Below are 13566 nucleotides of genomic sequence, written 5' to 3' on the forward strand. Positions count from 1 at the left end.
TGCTGCCACACCCGCCGCGGTAGGCGGCGAGCTCGCGCGCTGCTGGGCGCAGGCACCACCCTGAGGACTGGTCGGAGGGGCATCACCTCGCCCCTTTTGCTCCAGGTCCAGAGGGAGGGAGTCAGGGGGAGCTGGCCAGAGCATGGCAGATGGCGGAGGAGTGCATGCCCCAGCAAAAGGGGAGACTAATAAACCAGCGCTTCTGGCTGGCACATGACCCAGGTGAAATTTATAGCTGCTTCAGAGGGCTGGGGAACTCCATCCCGGAAAGGTGCTTATTTTGAAGCTCTGGAGGGGAACAGGGTGTTCTGATTTCTACCAAGTGGCGTCACTAGTTTCCCTTTCAGCAGCTATCTGCTTTAATACATTCCATCTTTCTTTTTTCTGTCCTGGCCTTCTCTCTCTATTATGCTCCTTTCAAGCTCGCTCGCTCTCACTCGTAATGGTGTGTATTGTTCCTCGTCTTCCTTCCTCCCCCGTGTTGTCTCTCATGCTCACTCTTTTCCTCTGTTCTTCACCATCTGTCTTTATGGACTTTGGCAAGTCTGGGCATTTTTACTGCCTGTTTTCTCTTATCTGAAAAAACAAAGCCCTGGTTCTGGAAATGCTAAAGGAAAACAAGCCTTTCCAAGCTGCCTCCAGTTCACTCCTAGGAATGAGCCAGCAATACCAAGAAATCCAAATGGAGTTCCTGGAGTTGGAGGGAAATCTGATGGTGACATTGATAAGGGACCAGAGGAGGGGACACAAGGCAGAAAAGCAAGTCTGCTTGTGGGAAATAATTTTCCAAAACCCTGGGGGCGATGAACACAACGCTCCTGGATCCTGAGGGGCGGCCATCCTGGTCTTCCCCTTTTTCACACTGGCATCTTACTTCCTGCCGCCCAGAAAGCAATCTGGCCAGCATCTTCAGATGACAGACTCAGAGCCCCTAGTGGCACTGTCAGCAGTGACCATAGGTACCACTGACAGGAGCAAGGGAGAGAGAGGATGTGGGAATGGGAGAAGGGAAAGAAGGGTGATGTGCATATGGTACAAGAAAGGCTGGTGTAGTGGCAGAATAAGCAACTGGGAATTGGTGGGGGTGGGGGAGCAGGGGGCCCAAGGGGGGCAGTCCTGTCTTTGGCACTAATAGCGGGGGTCTTCACTCACATATAAGATGAGGTTCTGGGTCTCTCTGACTGCCCATGAGGCTGGAAATGTGCCTCTGGGTACTAGGGTGCAGACCTCTCCCTCCAGTACCAAGAGCTGTCTGCAAATGAGCCCCAACCAGGTCATTCTAATCAGCACTGTTCTTATAACAATCAGTCCAGCCTCCTGGGCTTCCCTGGTGGCGCAGTGGTTAAAAATCCGTCTGCCAATGCAGGGGACACGGGTTTGAGCCCTGGTCCGGGAAGATCCCACATGCCATGGAGCAACAAAGCCCACGAGCCACAACAACTGAGCCTGCATGCCACAACTACTGAAGCCCGTGCTCCTAGAGCCCATGCTCCGCAACAAGAAAAGCCACCACAATGAGAAGCCCGCGCACCACAACAAAGAGTAGCCCCCGCTCGCTGCAACTAGAGAAAGCCCGTGCACAGCAACAAAGACCCAACACAACCAAAAATAAATAAATAAAAATCCAGCCCCCTATCCAAATGGCCCCTTCCTGACTTTCACCCGTCAGACCAGACCAGTGTGGTTCATGGAGCAGAAGCTGGCTTGGCGAAAAGAATGAGTTTGGTTTGGGGACCCATGTGGGAAAGTGTTCATTGGCCCTCTGATGAAGACACAAAATGACCCTTTGCCAGCCCAACTCAGCAAGAAGCCAAAGTCTTGTGTCCAGAAGCAAGGGAGGACCTGAAGACGGTCATCCAGTGGTCACTGAGGGATAGCCTGTGCTTTGTGAGCTTTCTCGGGGGAAGGAGAAGAAGCCATGATATGTACCCTGCCCCCAACTCTGCCTAGCATCACTGGTACTTGCCCTCCCTGCTTCATGGGGCTGTCCCACAATGTAAAAACCCTGATATTTACTCCCTAGGGAAGAACAATGGCTCCTGTGCACACTTGGTACTTTCTGACTAGATTTGGTCATCTATCCATCCTCTATTCAGTAAGCGTTAGCACCTACTGTGTGCCAGGCAGATACAGGACCTCAAGATCACCCTGGCCAGCAGAGTGTTGTTAATGGCTGTGTGCACTATTGGCTGCAGAAGAATAGGGAAGTTTCATTCTTCTCTGGGCCCGATGGGTAGAGCAGGCGCAGCAACAACAGCATTCCTTGCTTTCTGTAGGACATTCCGTCCTGCAGAATGGGTGGTGCAACTTTCTTGTGGAGACCAAGGCACAGGGACAAGCTTGAACATCTGGGCTCCTGGTTCAGTGCCTCGGCCTTATGCTTACCAGCCCCATAGTCCCCTAATCCACCTTTGTGCCCACACTTTCAGACAGCTTGGGTTGAAGGACCCCAGAGCAGGTAATTTGTGGATGAGTATCCTCCTGAGAAAAAGGTTGAAACAGATGAGAAACTGAGGCAAAGGGTCAGGGATAGAGGAAGAAGCAAGAAGGGAGAAGCAATGCAACAGTGCAAGATAGGTCCTGATGTGTGATACGGCGTCTCCGAGACCCTCCAAACCGTCCCCTTTCCCATCCACTCTGCTTTGCTGCCAGTCGTCAGCATTATCCTGAGCAAGTCGTGGCCTCTTTTTGAGTTCTAGTTTCTTAGCGTATGAACAATAAAAATGACCACAACATTTTATACAGCAGCACACAGGTTACAGAGCATCCTCGTGGGATTGAAATGGACCACACTTCCATCTTACAGAGAGGGAGGGGAGGTTCAAAGAGTTTGACTGGCTTGTCCAGAGAGTAAGTGACCATGCCGGGAAGGGCATCATGGCCATTGGGTTCTTCAAGTTCTAAGTTGTCTGATTCTTAGTCCGCCCAGGCTGCCAGGTCCCTCCAAGGGAGCCATCTCTGCCTCCATCCCTCCAATTTGCTCAACCCCACCGGCACCGTTACCACTTCACTCCATATACAAGCTGATCTGAGCTCTACTTGCTTGCTGTGCACTTGAAAAAGACACCAGAAACCCATGTGGTCCTCCACCCGCCAGGTGTTGCCAGGTAGAGGTGAGGGAAAGAGTGATAAAGTCACAGCCCTGGCTCTGTGAAGGTTGTAGGGACTTAAGACCAACCCCACAATCCCCTAATCCATCCTTAAAATTTTCTGAAGGAAGATTTATTTATTTATGCTAATGACTCACTGGTGTTCTGTTTCAAAATGGACTAGAGAGATTGATTTTCAATTGCCTCTTTTACCGATAGTCTTTAATGTATTAATTTAAGGTAAAATTTCCCCCCAAATGTTGTTCCTATTCTTCCCTTCCAATACTCGTAATCCTTGGAGCTCGTGTGCCTCACCTCTGCCACTCCGTGGGGTGAACTCCACCTGGGGAAGCCGCAGAGCGCTGGGCGTCATCCACGACAAGACTGCACACAGTGGGGCCACTCTTTACCGTCTGCCGGGAGGAATGATCTCAGACTCTGGACTCCTGAGTTTGTTCATCTCTTGGCTTTCCATCGTGATATCTTTTTATGGCCTTTGATTGTAGCCTCTGGTCTGTAAAGTTAGGAGACCAACAAAACTCTGGGGGCAGAGAACAAAGGACTCGTGTCTGTGAACATTGCGGCACTCCGCCTGCCTCGCGAGAGGTTTGTAACTCTTGGGCCTGTGGGTGTCTGTGCATCTGGGTTGCATACATGGAGGGGAAGCTGGGATTAGATGAAGGAGGGGTATGGGGAGTCTTTTGCCCTGAATTTTTCTGAGAGGAAAAGCACAGCTTGAGTTACCCTAGGGCGTGCCTGTTTACTACTGTATTGAGTTACGGAGGGGAGGAAGAGGAGGCAGTGACTCTCTAGCCATAGGATCTGGGTGTGTGGAAGAGCTGAGATGCTGTCATGTGGTGCATGTGATGTGGAAATTCGCCAACCAGGTCAGCACATTGGTGACCTCACTTTCGCTGCCCGCTCCTAGAGCTCCTCCCTCCTTCCCTCCACTTGGTGTCCTGCAAGGCCTGTGACACACACTCCTTTGGGGTCCCGGTGTGTGCTGCCTGGTTGCCATTTTTTTTTTTTTAATAAATTTATTTTATTTATTTACTTATTTTTGGCTGCGTTGGGTCTTCGTTGCCACGCGCAGGCTTTCTCTAGTTGCGGTGAGCGGGGGCTGCTCTTCGTTGTGGTGCGCAGACTTCTCATTGCGGTGGCTTCTCTTGTTGCGGAGCACGGGCTCTAGGCACACGGGCTTCAGTAGTTGCGGCATGTGGACTCAATAGTTGTGGCTCTCGGGCTCTAGAGCACAGGCTCAGTTGTTGTGGCGCACGGGCTTAGTTGCTTCGCGGCATGTGGGATCTTCCCAGACCAGGGATCGAACCCGTGTTCCCTGCATTGGCAGGCGGATTCTCAACCACTGCGCCACCAGGGAAGTCCCTGCCTGGTTGCTTTTAAAAAGCTTTCCTCTTGAAGGGTATGCCCCCTGCTTTCTGGTCTTTCTGTGTGGTATCTGGCCCTGTATTCGTTTCCTATTGCTGCTGTAACAAATTACCATAAACTTAATGGCTTAAAACTACACAAATTGGGACTTCCCCGGTGGCGCAGTGGTTAAGAATCTGCCTGCCAATGCAGGGAACACGGGTTCGATCCCTGGTCTGGGAAGATCCCACATGCCGTGGAACAACTAAGCCTGTGAGCCACAACTACTGAGCCTGCGCTCTAGAGCCCACGAGCCACAACTACTGAGACCGTGTGCCACAGCTACTGAAGCCTGCACGCCTAGAGCCCATGCTCTGCAACAAGAGAAGCCACCACAATGAGAAGCCCGTGCACCACCACATCGAAGAGTAGCCCCAGCTTGCCACAACTAGAGAAAGCCCACGCTCAGCAACGAAGACCCAATGCAGCCAAAAATAAATAAATAAATAGATAAATTTATTTAAAAAAAAAATTTTAAACTACACAGATTTATCACCTTACAGTTCTGGAGGTCAGAAGTCCTAAACTCAAGGTGTCAACAAGGCTGTGTCCCTTCTGGAGGCTCTCCTTTGCTTGTTTCCTTGCCTTTCCCAGCTTCTAGAGGCCCTCTATATTCTTAGGCTCATGGCCCCTGTTTCCATCTTCAAAGCCAGCAGCATAGCATCTTCAAATCTCTCCCTCTCTCTCTCTCTCTTTTTTAATTGAAGTATAGTTAATTTACAATGTTGTGTTAGTTTCTGGCGTACAGCAAAGTGATTCAGTTATATGGATACTTTTTCTGATTCTTTTCCATTATAGTTTATTACAAGATATTAAAAAAAAAAGATATTGAATACAGTTCCCTGTGCTATACAGTAGGACCTTATTGTTTATTTTATATATAGTAGTGTGTATATGTTAATCCCAAACTCCTAATTTATCCCTCTTCCTCCCCTTCCCCTGTGGTAACCATAAATTTGTTTTCTGTAAACATATGGAATGCTTCATGAATTTGCGTGTCATCCTTGCGCAGGGGCCATGTTAATCTTCTCTGTATCATTCCAATTTTAGTATATGTGCTGCTGAAGCGAGCACTCAAATCTTTCTCTCTTTCTGACTTCTGTTTTCCATCATCACATTTCCTTTGTAACTCTGACCTTCCTGTCTCCCTGTTATAAGGATTCTTGTGATGACATTGGGCCCACTCAGATAATCCAGGATAACCTCCCCACCTGAAGATCCTTAATCACATTTGTAAAATTCCTTTTGTAAGGTAACATTCACAGGATTAGGATGTTGACATCTTTGGGATGGCGATTGTTCTGCCTACCACAGGTCCCATGAGTTCTGGTGTCATTGTCAGGGGGAGAAGTGAAGGAGAAGCTTCATGACTCCCCAGGGATCGGAGTCTGAGGATCAGAGCTGACCTGGGGTGAGGGGTACCCTCTCTTAGGGAGCAGGAGCTTACCCACCCTCTCCACGGTGGACACGTTCCAGGTCAGCCACGGGATCTGCACTGTCATGACTCTGACAAGGACTCTGCATCTCTGCCAGTTCTGCAGCTTTTCCAGGCCAGGAAGCGTTGAGCCCACCTCTCCTACTTGGCAGTTGCTAGGCCCTGGGCTCTGGGCAGCTTACGAGATTTCTGAGTTCTGAGTCCCCTCCTCCTGCCTGCCTCATTTTTTTTGTCTCCCTCCCATTACGTTGACAATAAACTTTTCAAACTGGGCAGATTAAGTAACCAACCCCTGACTTCAGCATCTTCTTGAAGTCTCATCTTCTTGATGAGAAGATGAGACTTTTCACCCACCCCCAGCTTTTTTTTAAAGCCAGGAAACAGAAAGAAAAAGAGAGGAGAAAATGCCCAAGAAATACACAGAAGGCTGGTATTCCATGGGGCTGTACCACCCCCATGGCCAGATTATAATGGACAAGGACCAGAGTCTTATGCCTTCTTGTTTATTTTGTCCAGCTAGCCCCAAATTATAAAATCCTCTGTATTGCTAGGGTCTTCCCCACCTACAAGAAGCATCTCTGATTTCCCTGGGCTGGGCTAGGGGCTCCTCACAGATGCCTGCCAGGTTCTATGAAGAGCTGTACTGTCACCATATTGCTTTGTGATCATCTTTTAGCTCATCCATCTCCCCTCTTACAGTGTCAACTTCCTGAGAACAGGAAGGGACTTGTGTCTTATTTATAACTCCCTGCACCAGAGTATCTAGTACTTGTAGGCTCTTCATAGATGGTGGCTGGATGGATGGATGGTTGGATGAAAACCCTCACATCTCAAGCTGCAGTGGCCACTGATCCCCATCTACATGTGGCTTCCCTGAGGTCACTGTATCTCAAGCATGCAGAACTCAAGATCTGGCTGGGAAGAGGGTGGGGACATAGCCCTCAGCAACAGAAGGGGCACTGGGTACAGACAGACAGAGGCAGGACGCCTGAGCAGGGCAGGGGCTTGGCAAGTGTTGCCTTCACTCACTGACCTTTCCTCTCTGGATGGAGGCTCGGGTTTCAGCCTGCTGTGAGGGACACTATCCTGTGGTACCAGGAGACTGAAAGTACCCTTTTTCCCCTCGGTCACATGCTGTGATCACCCAACTGCAGGGCAAAGGGTCAGACAGGGCCTGCAGCCGTTGTCCAAGGAGATTAGTGTCACAGGCAGCCGGTCTCCTCCACCCTAGTCTCAGGATATCTGTTTTATGTCTGAAAGATCCCCTAAAAGGCTAAAGGTCAAAAATTAGTCAAGGGCTGGGTTCTTGTGTGTATAGGCTCAGGCAGGACAGAAGACACCCACAGTAAGTTAATTTGACAAATTGTTCCTTCCTCAAACATCTCGATTCCCCCAGGAACACTGTGGAGAAGTCTTTCTGGCTGCCTGGATAAGGTCCCTTTGTGTTTTCTATGCCAGCACACAGGAAGGTGACCACATTCCTCCTCCCCGCCCTTGCCCTCTCCTCCCCTTGGTTAGGATGGTTTTCTTCTCTGCGTGATGAGATCATGATCTGGGTCCTTATTCTGTAATCCTTACCTATCCTCGAGCCACAAGGGTGTTGTTTCCTAATCTTCCTTTCATAGATCAGTCTCCTTTACCCTTTAGTCATTATTGTTTGTATCTGTTTGAACTTCTGGGTCCCAGGGGCCTGGCCTTGTACCCAGAGGCCCTGGGGAGAAGTTGAGATTACAGGCCCAGTTGCTTGGAGTGATTTAGGTTGAACTGTTACCAGGCATGTGATCCTGAAATCCTTATTGAATTGAGCAAGATAGGGGCTTCCCTGGTGGTGCAGTGGTTGAGAATCTGCCTGCCAATGCAGGGGACACGGGTTCGAGCCCTGGTCTGGGAGGATCCCACATGCCGCGGAGCAACTAGGCCCGTGAGCCACAACTACTGAGCCTGCGCGTCTGGAGCCTGTGCTCCGCAACAAGAGAGGCCGCGATAGTGAGAGGCCCGCGCACGGCGATGAAGAGTGCCCCCGCTTGCCGCAACTAGAGAAAGCCCAACTAGAGAAAGCCCTCACACAGAAACGAAGACCCAACACAGCCAAAAATAATTAATTAATTAATTAATTAATTTAAAATGAATATCTGCTTATAAAAAATATATATATAAAAAATATATGAAAAAGTCACAGTCCGCCCTCCTAGTCTACAAGGAGACAGAGAAAAAGAAACAGATAATTGTAATACAAAGAAATAAGTGCCAACCTTATTAACAAAGTGGTCTGGGAGTAGAAAGGAGAGACGAACTTTGTTCCTTGCCTACAAAACGCAGCTGATACATCTTACCTGGCAGGCACCTTGTCAGGAATAAATAAAATAATAAAGACTCACGGATCAGGTGACATTTGAGCTGGATCTTGAAAGCTGAGGAGTTTGCCAGGTAGAAACAGCTCAGGGAGGAAGGTTACAGATGGATAATAATGTCAGGTCCTTACCCTGCAGAAATGTTCTCAGAATCAAGTAAGGTTGGAAAGTACTTGAAAAGTAAAAGCACAGTTTCTGGATAAGGTAATGATATAACTTGATCAGCTGTTCAAGTGAAGTCAGAGGCCTGATTAGAGGCTTGAGAAGAGAGGGAGTCTCGTGCTTTTACATGTATGGCTTGTACCCTTGGAGGACTAGGGGGCGTCCTGGTCACTATTTCAGGGGAAAGGGAAGCAAGAGGATTTTAATTTTTTTTTTAATTTATTTATCTTATTTATTTATTTTTGGCTGCTTTGGGTCTTTGCTGTTGCGCGCCGGCTTTCTCTAGTTGTGGCGAGCGGGGGCTACTCTTCGATGCGGTGCGCGGGCTTCTCATTGCGGTGGCCTCTCCTGTTGCGGAGCACAGGCTCCGGTGCGCGGGCTTCAGTAGTTGTGGCACACAGGCCCAGCAATTGTGGCTCGCGGACTCTAGAGTGCAGGCTCAGTAGCTGTGGCGCATGGGCTTAGTTGCTCCGCAGCATGTGGGATCTTTCCGGACCAGGGCTCGAACCCGCATCCCCTGCATTAGCAGGCGGATTCTTAACCACTGCACCACCAGGGAAGCCCGAAGATTTTAATTTTTTTCCCACATTCTCAAGTACTTCATAACCACCAGGAAGTTGGGTTCCCACAGCCCCTGGTCTCCCATAAGTTGCTTAAGGAGTGTGGCAGTAAAACTGTCCTACAGCTCAGCCTCTAAGCTCTCCGCCAGCCCTTGGAGGTTCCACATTGTTGGCGTCTCTGTGGGAGCCCTGTGACTCCAAGCCCTCCATGCCACCAAAGAAGATATAGGGATGGTGGCAAATAAGCACATGAAAACATGCTCAACAGCATTAGTCTCTAGGGAAATGCAAACCAAAACCTCAGTGAAATACCACTACACAGCCTTTAGAATGGTCAAACTTTTTTTTGTTTAATATTCCATTTTATATGTGTACCACATCTTTTATTTATTTATTTATTTTATTTTGTCTGTACTGGGTCTTAGTTGTGGCCTGCAGGTTTCTTAGTTGCAGCATGCATGCGGGATCTAGTTCCCCGACCAGGGGTTGAACCTGGGCCCCCCTGCATTGGGAGCGTGGAGTCTTACACACTGGACCCCCAAGCAAGACCCTAGAATGGTCAGACTTTTGAAGCTGACAATACCAAATGCTGGCAAGGATGCAGGCAACAGGACTGTGCATTGCTGGTGGGAATGCAAAATGATATAACCGCTTTGGAAAACAGTTTGGCAATTTCCTATAAAGTCAAACACGTTCACCATATGACCCAGAATCCTATTCCTGGATATTTACTCAAAAGAAATGAAAACTCCCCTCAAAGACCTCTATGATCCACTCAAAGACTTCTGTGCAAGTGTTTATTGCAACTTTATTTATAATAGCCCCAAACTGGGAGCCACCCAAATGTCTATCAGCCGGTAAATAGAAAACTAATACGTTCATGTAATGGAGTACTACTTGACAATAAAAAGGAACTATTAATATACATAGCAACATGAGTGGATCTCAGAAGTACCATGTTAAGTGAAATAAGCCAGACACAAAAGGCTAGATACTGTATGATTCCATTTATGTGACATTCTGGAAAAGGGACAGAAAGCAAATTGGTGGTTTCCAGAGGTAAGGGAAAGGGACTGACCTCAAAGGAGTACAATACACAAGAGAGCTTTCTGGGGTATTGGAAATGTTCTATATAGAGGATGTGGTAGTGATTAAACAATACATTTGTCAAATCTCATCAAACTGTACACTTAGAAAAATGAATTTTACTAAATGTAAATTATAACGTGATACACCTAGGTAACAAAGGATTCCCCTAAACCTTGTTGCCCTAAAATCAGGTTCAGGAAGATGACATCCAGGATCCTACCAGCTGTTCAGGTCTCCTCTTGAACATACAATATCTTGAAAACAGAGCCCACACTCATGCCCTGATGAGAGGCTTGATTTTTCCCCAAAGCCAGCGCCCACACTTCCATGCTCAACTTCTGGCTTCCAGCCCTGGGCAAGGGCATGTTCTGACCAAGCTCTAATTTGTGGCACGTAATCCCCATTTGTAACCCAACCTACTATCCTGGCCAAAGTTTCTGGACACTGGGGCTGAGCTTGCGGCATTTTTGGCTTGCCCGTTACAGTCTCATCATCAGGAGCGAGGAGCGTTTCTACTTCTGTGCAGAGGGGTCCTGTAGCCTCCTTATGGCCCTGAGGGTATGTTTGGGGGTCTGTCATTTCAGTGCTCCTCACATGGGTCAACTGCTCCAGTGTGCGGTGGGCCACCCGGGTTCAAGACGTTTTCACAGCTGGGAAGCTCCTGGCCCTGGGCCTGATCATCGTCATGGGAGTTGTACAGATCTGCAAAGGTGGGTGTCATCGGAGCTTGCCACCCCTTGTGTGTACACACACACCCCACACTATCTTTGGATGTGTACACACCCTGAGATGTCCCAGTTCTCTCCTTGAATGACTTTTCTTCTTCACTTGCTTGACAAAGGGGACGAGAAACCATTTTCTCCACTGTGGCCGGGAGCTGGGCACGCCCCCCTGGTGTGCAGAGTTCAGTCCTCCCATGCTGATCTCATGGCTCCAGCACAGGTAGATGAAGATTCCAGATTTCTGGAATACTACTGCCCTTTTGTCCCAGCTCCAGGGAAGCTCTTTGTATCGTATATTTTATCTTGTCCATATCTTAAAATGGGAGACAGAGGAGCTTTTTATACGTTTCAAAATTATTCATAATCTCTACAGGAGAGAGCTCTGCATTCCTGGGGCCCCTGCCAACATTCCCCATTGGATTTGGCCCTTTCCAAGCCCGAGCCTGTATTTGGTTTCCATGGGACCTGTGGCAGCACTAGACTCTGCCCAATGTCACTGGCTCCTGGAGAAAGTCAGATGACAAACAGGGAGACCTCCCACCCACCCACAAGCTCTGGAGGCGGTGTGGGGTGCCTGGATTTTGACTCCAGGAAACATAATTAAGCTTCTGCTGTATAACATGCCTAATTATCTTCATCCGTTGGATTAAATTCTTTAGCAGGTTGTATTGTTTTTGGGAACTCAGACTTAAAGAAATCACTGGGCTGTCTTTTCAAAGATAAAGACAGCCCAGTTTTTATTGGGACCTCCTAATCTGGTCCCAGTGCTTTCTCCTGATCACTCTCATCTCGTTATTTCCTGTCCAAATCCTCGATTATGGATGAAGATGTAAAGTGTGGTCAGCTACTCAGTATCTTACTATGACCTTAATCAGCAGCCTTTCTTGAGGACCCACTGTGTGCAGGATATTGTGCTGAGGGCTGGGAAGGCCATTGAAAAGCTCCTCGCTGAAGAATCCCTGTCTTCAGGAGATCTATTCCATGAAAGGGGAGACCAAACACACGCCTTAGGAAGAGACAGGAGGATATTGACAAAGAAAGCAGAACAAGCTTGAGCTAATAATAGCATCACGGAAGCTTATGTTTGAGGGTTTGTTGTTCTTGGTGCTTTCTCCATGAAAATGTACCAACTTAGGTATGAGGGAAGGTGATCAGGAGATTGCCAGTGACTCCAATCCTGCATCTCCGAATCCCGGCAAGCCAGTTCCAATTTACCCTGCCCTGCCCAGTAACCTCCCCTGGCCTTTCTTTCCAAGGAACTCTGCCTTTTAAAAAAGGAACATTCAGAACTGTGCTTTGAACCTGAGCCGCCATTTGGACTCATCATTACCACGTCCTGGGGGGTCGTAGACCTCTACTTCTCTGCTACTTTTGGCCCCGCTTCTCCAACATGTGGCCTTCACTGGAGACCGGGGGCTGCCGAGTTCTGACGTGTCTCTCTGAGCAGCCTCCTGCCCCTGTGTCCACAGGACAGTACTTCTGGCTGGAGCCAAAGAACGCATTTGAGAATTTCCAGGAACCTGACATCGGCCTCATCGCGCTGGCTTTCCTTCAGGGCTCCTTTGCCTATGGAGGCTGGAACTTTCTAAATTACGTGACGGAGGAGCTTGTCGATCCCTACAAGTGAGTTGCAGTAGCCCAGCTCTCCCTCTCCCCCTTCAAAATCCATGGCACCTGCCACTGGAAAGAGGGAGCCACAGGTCCAGTGCCTACTTCTCCCCTCAGTCCCCTTCTGACCATGACCTGGTCTATCCTGAAGAACCAGTTCATTTCTCAGGAACTTAGACCATTTGTCACCCACCCTGCCAGGAGAAAAATGATCCAGTGACTATGCCAGAGCAGGTGAAAAGCTGAAAAACATGGTGCTGAGATAACACCACTGCCTTAGAGAATGAAATGTGCCCTGAGAGGATTCCAGGCATCTTACTCATCTGTCTCATGACAGGCAGGTCTTTGTATCTTGAGGTGTGTGTTCGGGGAGGGGTGGGGAGTGAATGGTGGACATTCTGGTCAGGAAGAGATCAACAGGTATGGAACATATTCCCAACCTAAGCTGTTTCGTTTCCTTTCGATTATCCTGCCCATATGGAGACAAAATCCACCCCCCAGGGAGAGGGAACATCGCAGAAGGCTGCAAGGACAACTTCGTGCAGAAAGACAGAAGGCACTCCCTGGACCCCATGACGAGGCAGGTGGTCCCAGGTGCCAGGCCTTCCCCCTCTCACCTCCTCTCCCTCTACAGGAACCTTCCCAGAGCCATCTTCATCTCCATCCCACTGGTCACATTTGTGTATGTCTTTGCCAATGTCGCTTATGTCACTGCAATGTCCCCCCAGGAGCTGCTGGCATCAAACGCAGTCGCTGTGGTAAGAAATCAAACTCGGGGAGGGATAAATTAGGAGTATGGGATTAACAGATATGCACTACTATATATAAAATAGATAAACAATAAGGACCTACTGTATAGCACAGGGGACTATACTCAATATCTTGTAATAACCTATAATGGAAAAGAATCTGAAAAGGAAGGTATTTATATCTTTATATATATAGATTATATATAAATATATATATAGCTGAATCACTTTGCTGTACACCTGAAACACTGTAAATCAACTATACTTCAATTTTAAAAAAGGAAAGAAAGAAATCAAACTCACATGCCCTCAAACTGGGAATGGTGATATAGACTTGTGGGCTTAGCCCCCCTCGCTTTCCCCTGATCCATGGCTT

The 13566-nt window shown here is 48.4% G+C and overlaps 1 protein-coding gene across 2 annotated transcripts in view; it reads left to right on the plus strand.

Moving 5' to 3' along the window:
* SLC7A8 (solute carrier family 7 member 8) overlaps window positions 1–13566 on the plus strand; it is a 56430-nt gene that overhangs the window by 30937 nt on the left and 11927 nt on the right. For both annotated transcript variants that reach the window (XM_082386180.1, XM_082386181.1), the window contains 3 exons: window positions 10696–10821; window positions 12303–12456; window positions 13076–13199. In XM_082386180.1, the coding sequence (XP_082242306.1) occupies window positions 10696–10821; window positions 12303–12456; window positions 13076–13199 (404 nt within the window). The remainder of the gene's footprint in view (window positions 1–10695; window positions 10822–12302; window positions 12457–13075; window positions 13200–13566) is intronic.

This window comes from Balaenoptera borealis (assembly GCF_965194805.1).
Source record: "Balaenoptera borealis genome assembly, chromosome: 3".
Lineage (NCBI taxonomy): Eukaryota > Metazoa > Chordata > Mammalia > Artiodactyla > Balaenopteridae > Balaenoptera > Balaenoptera borealis.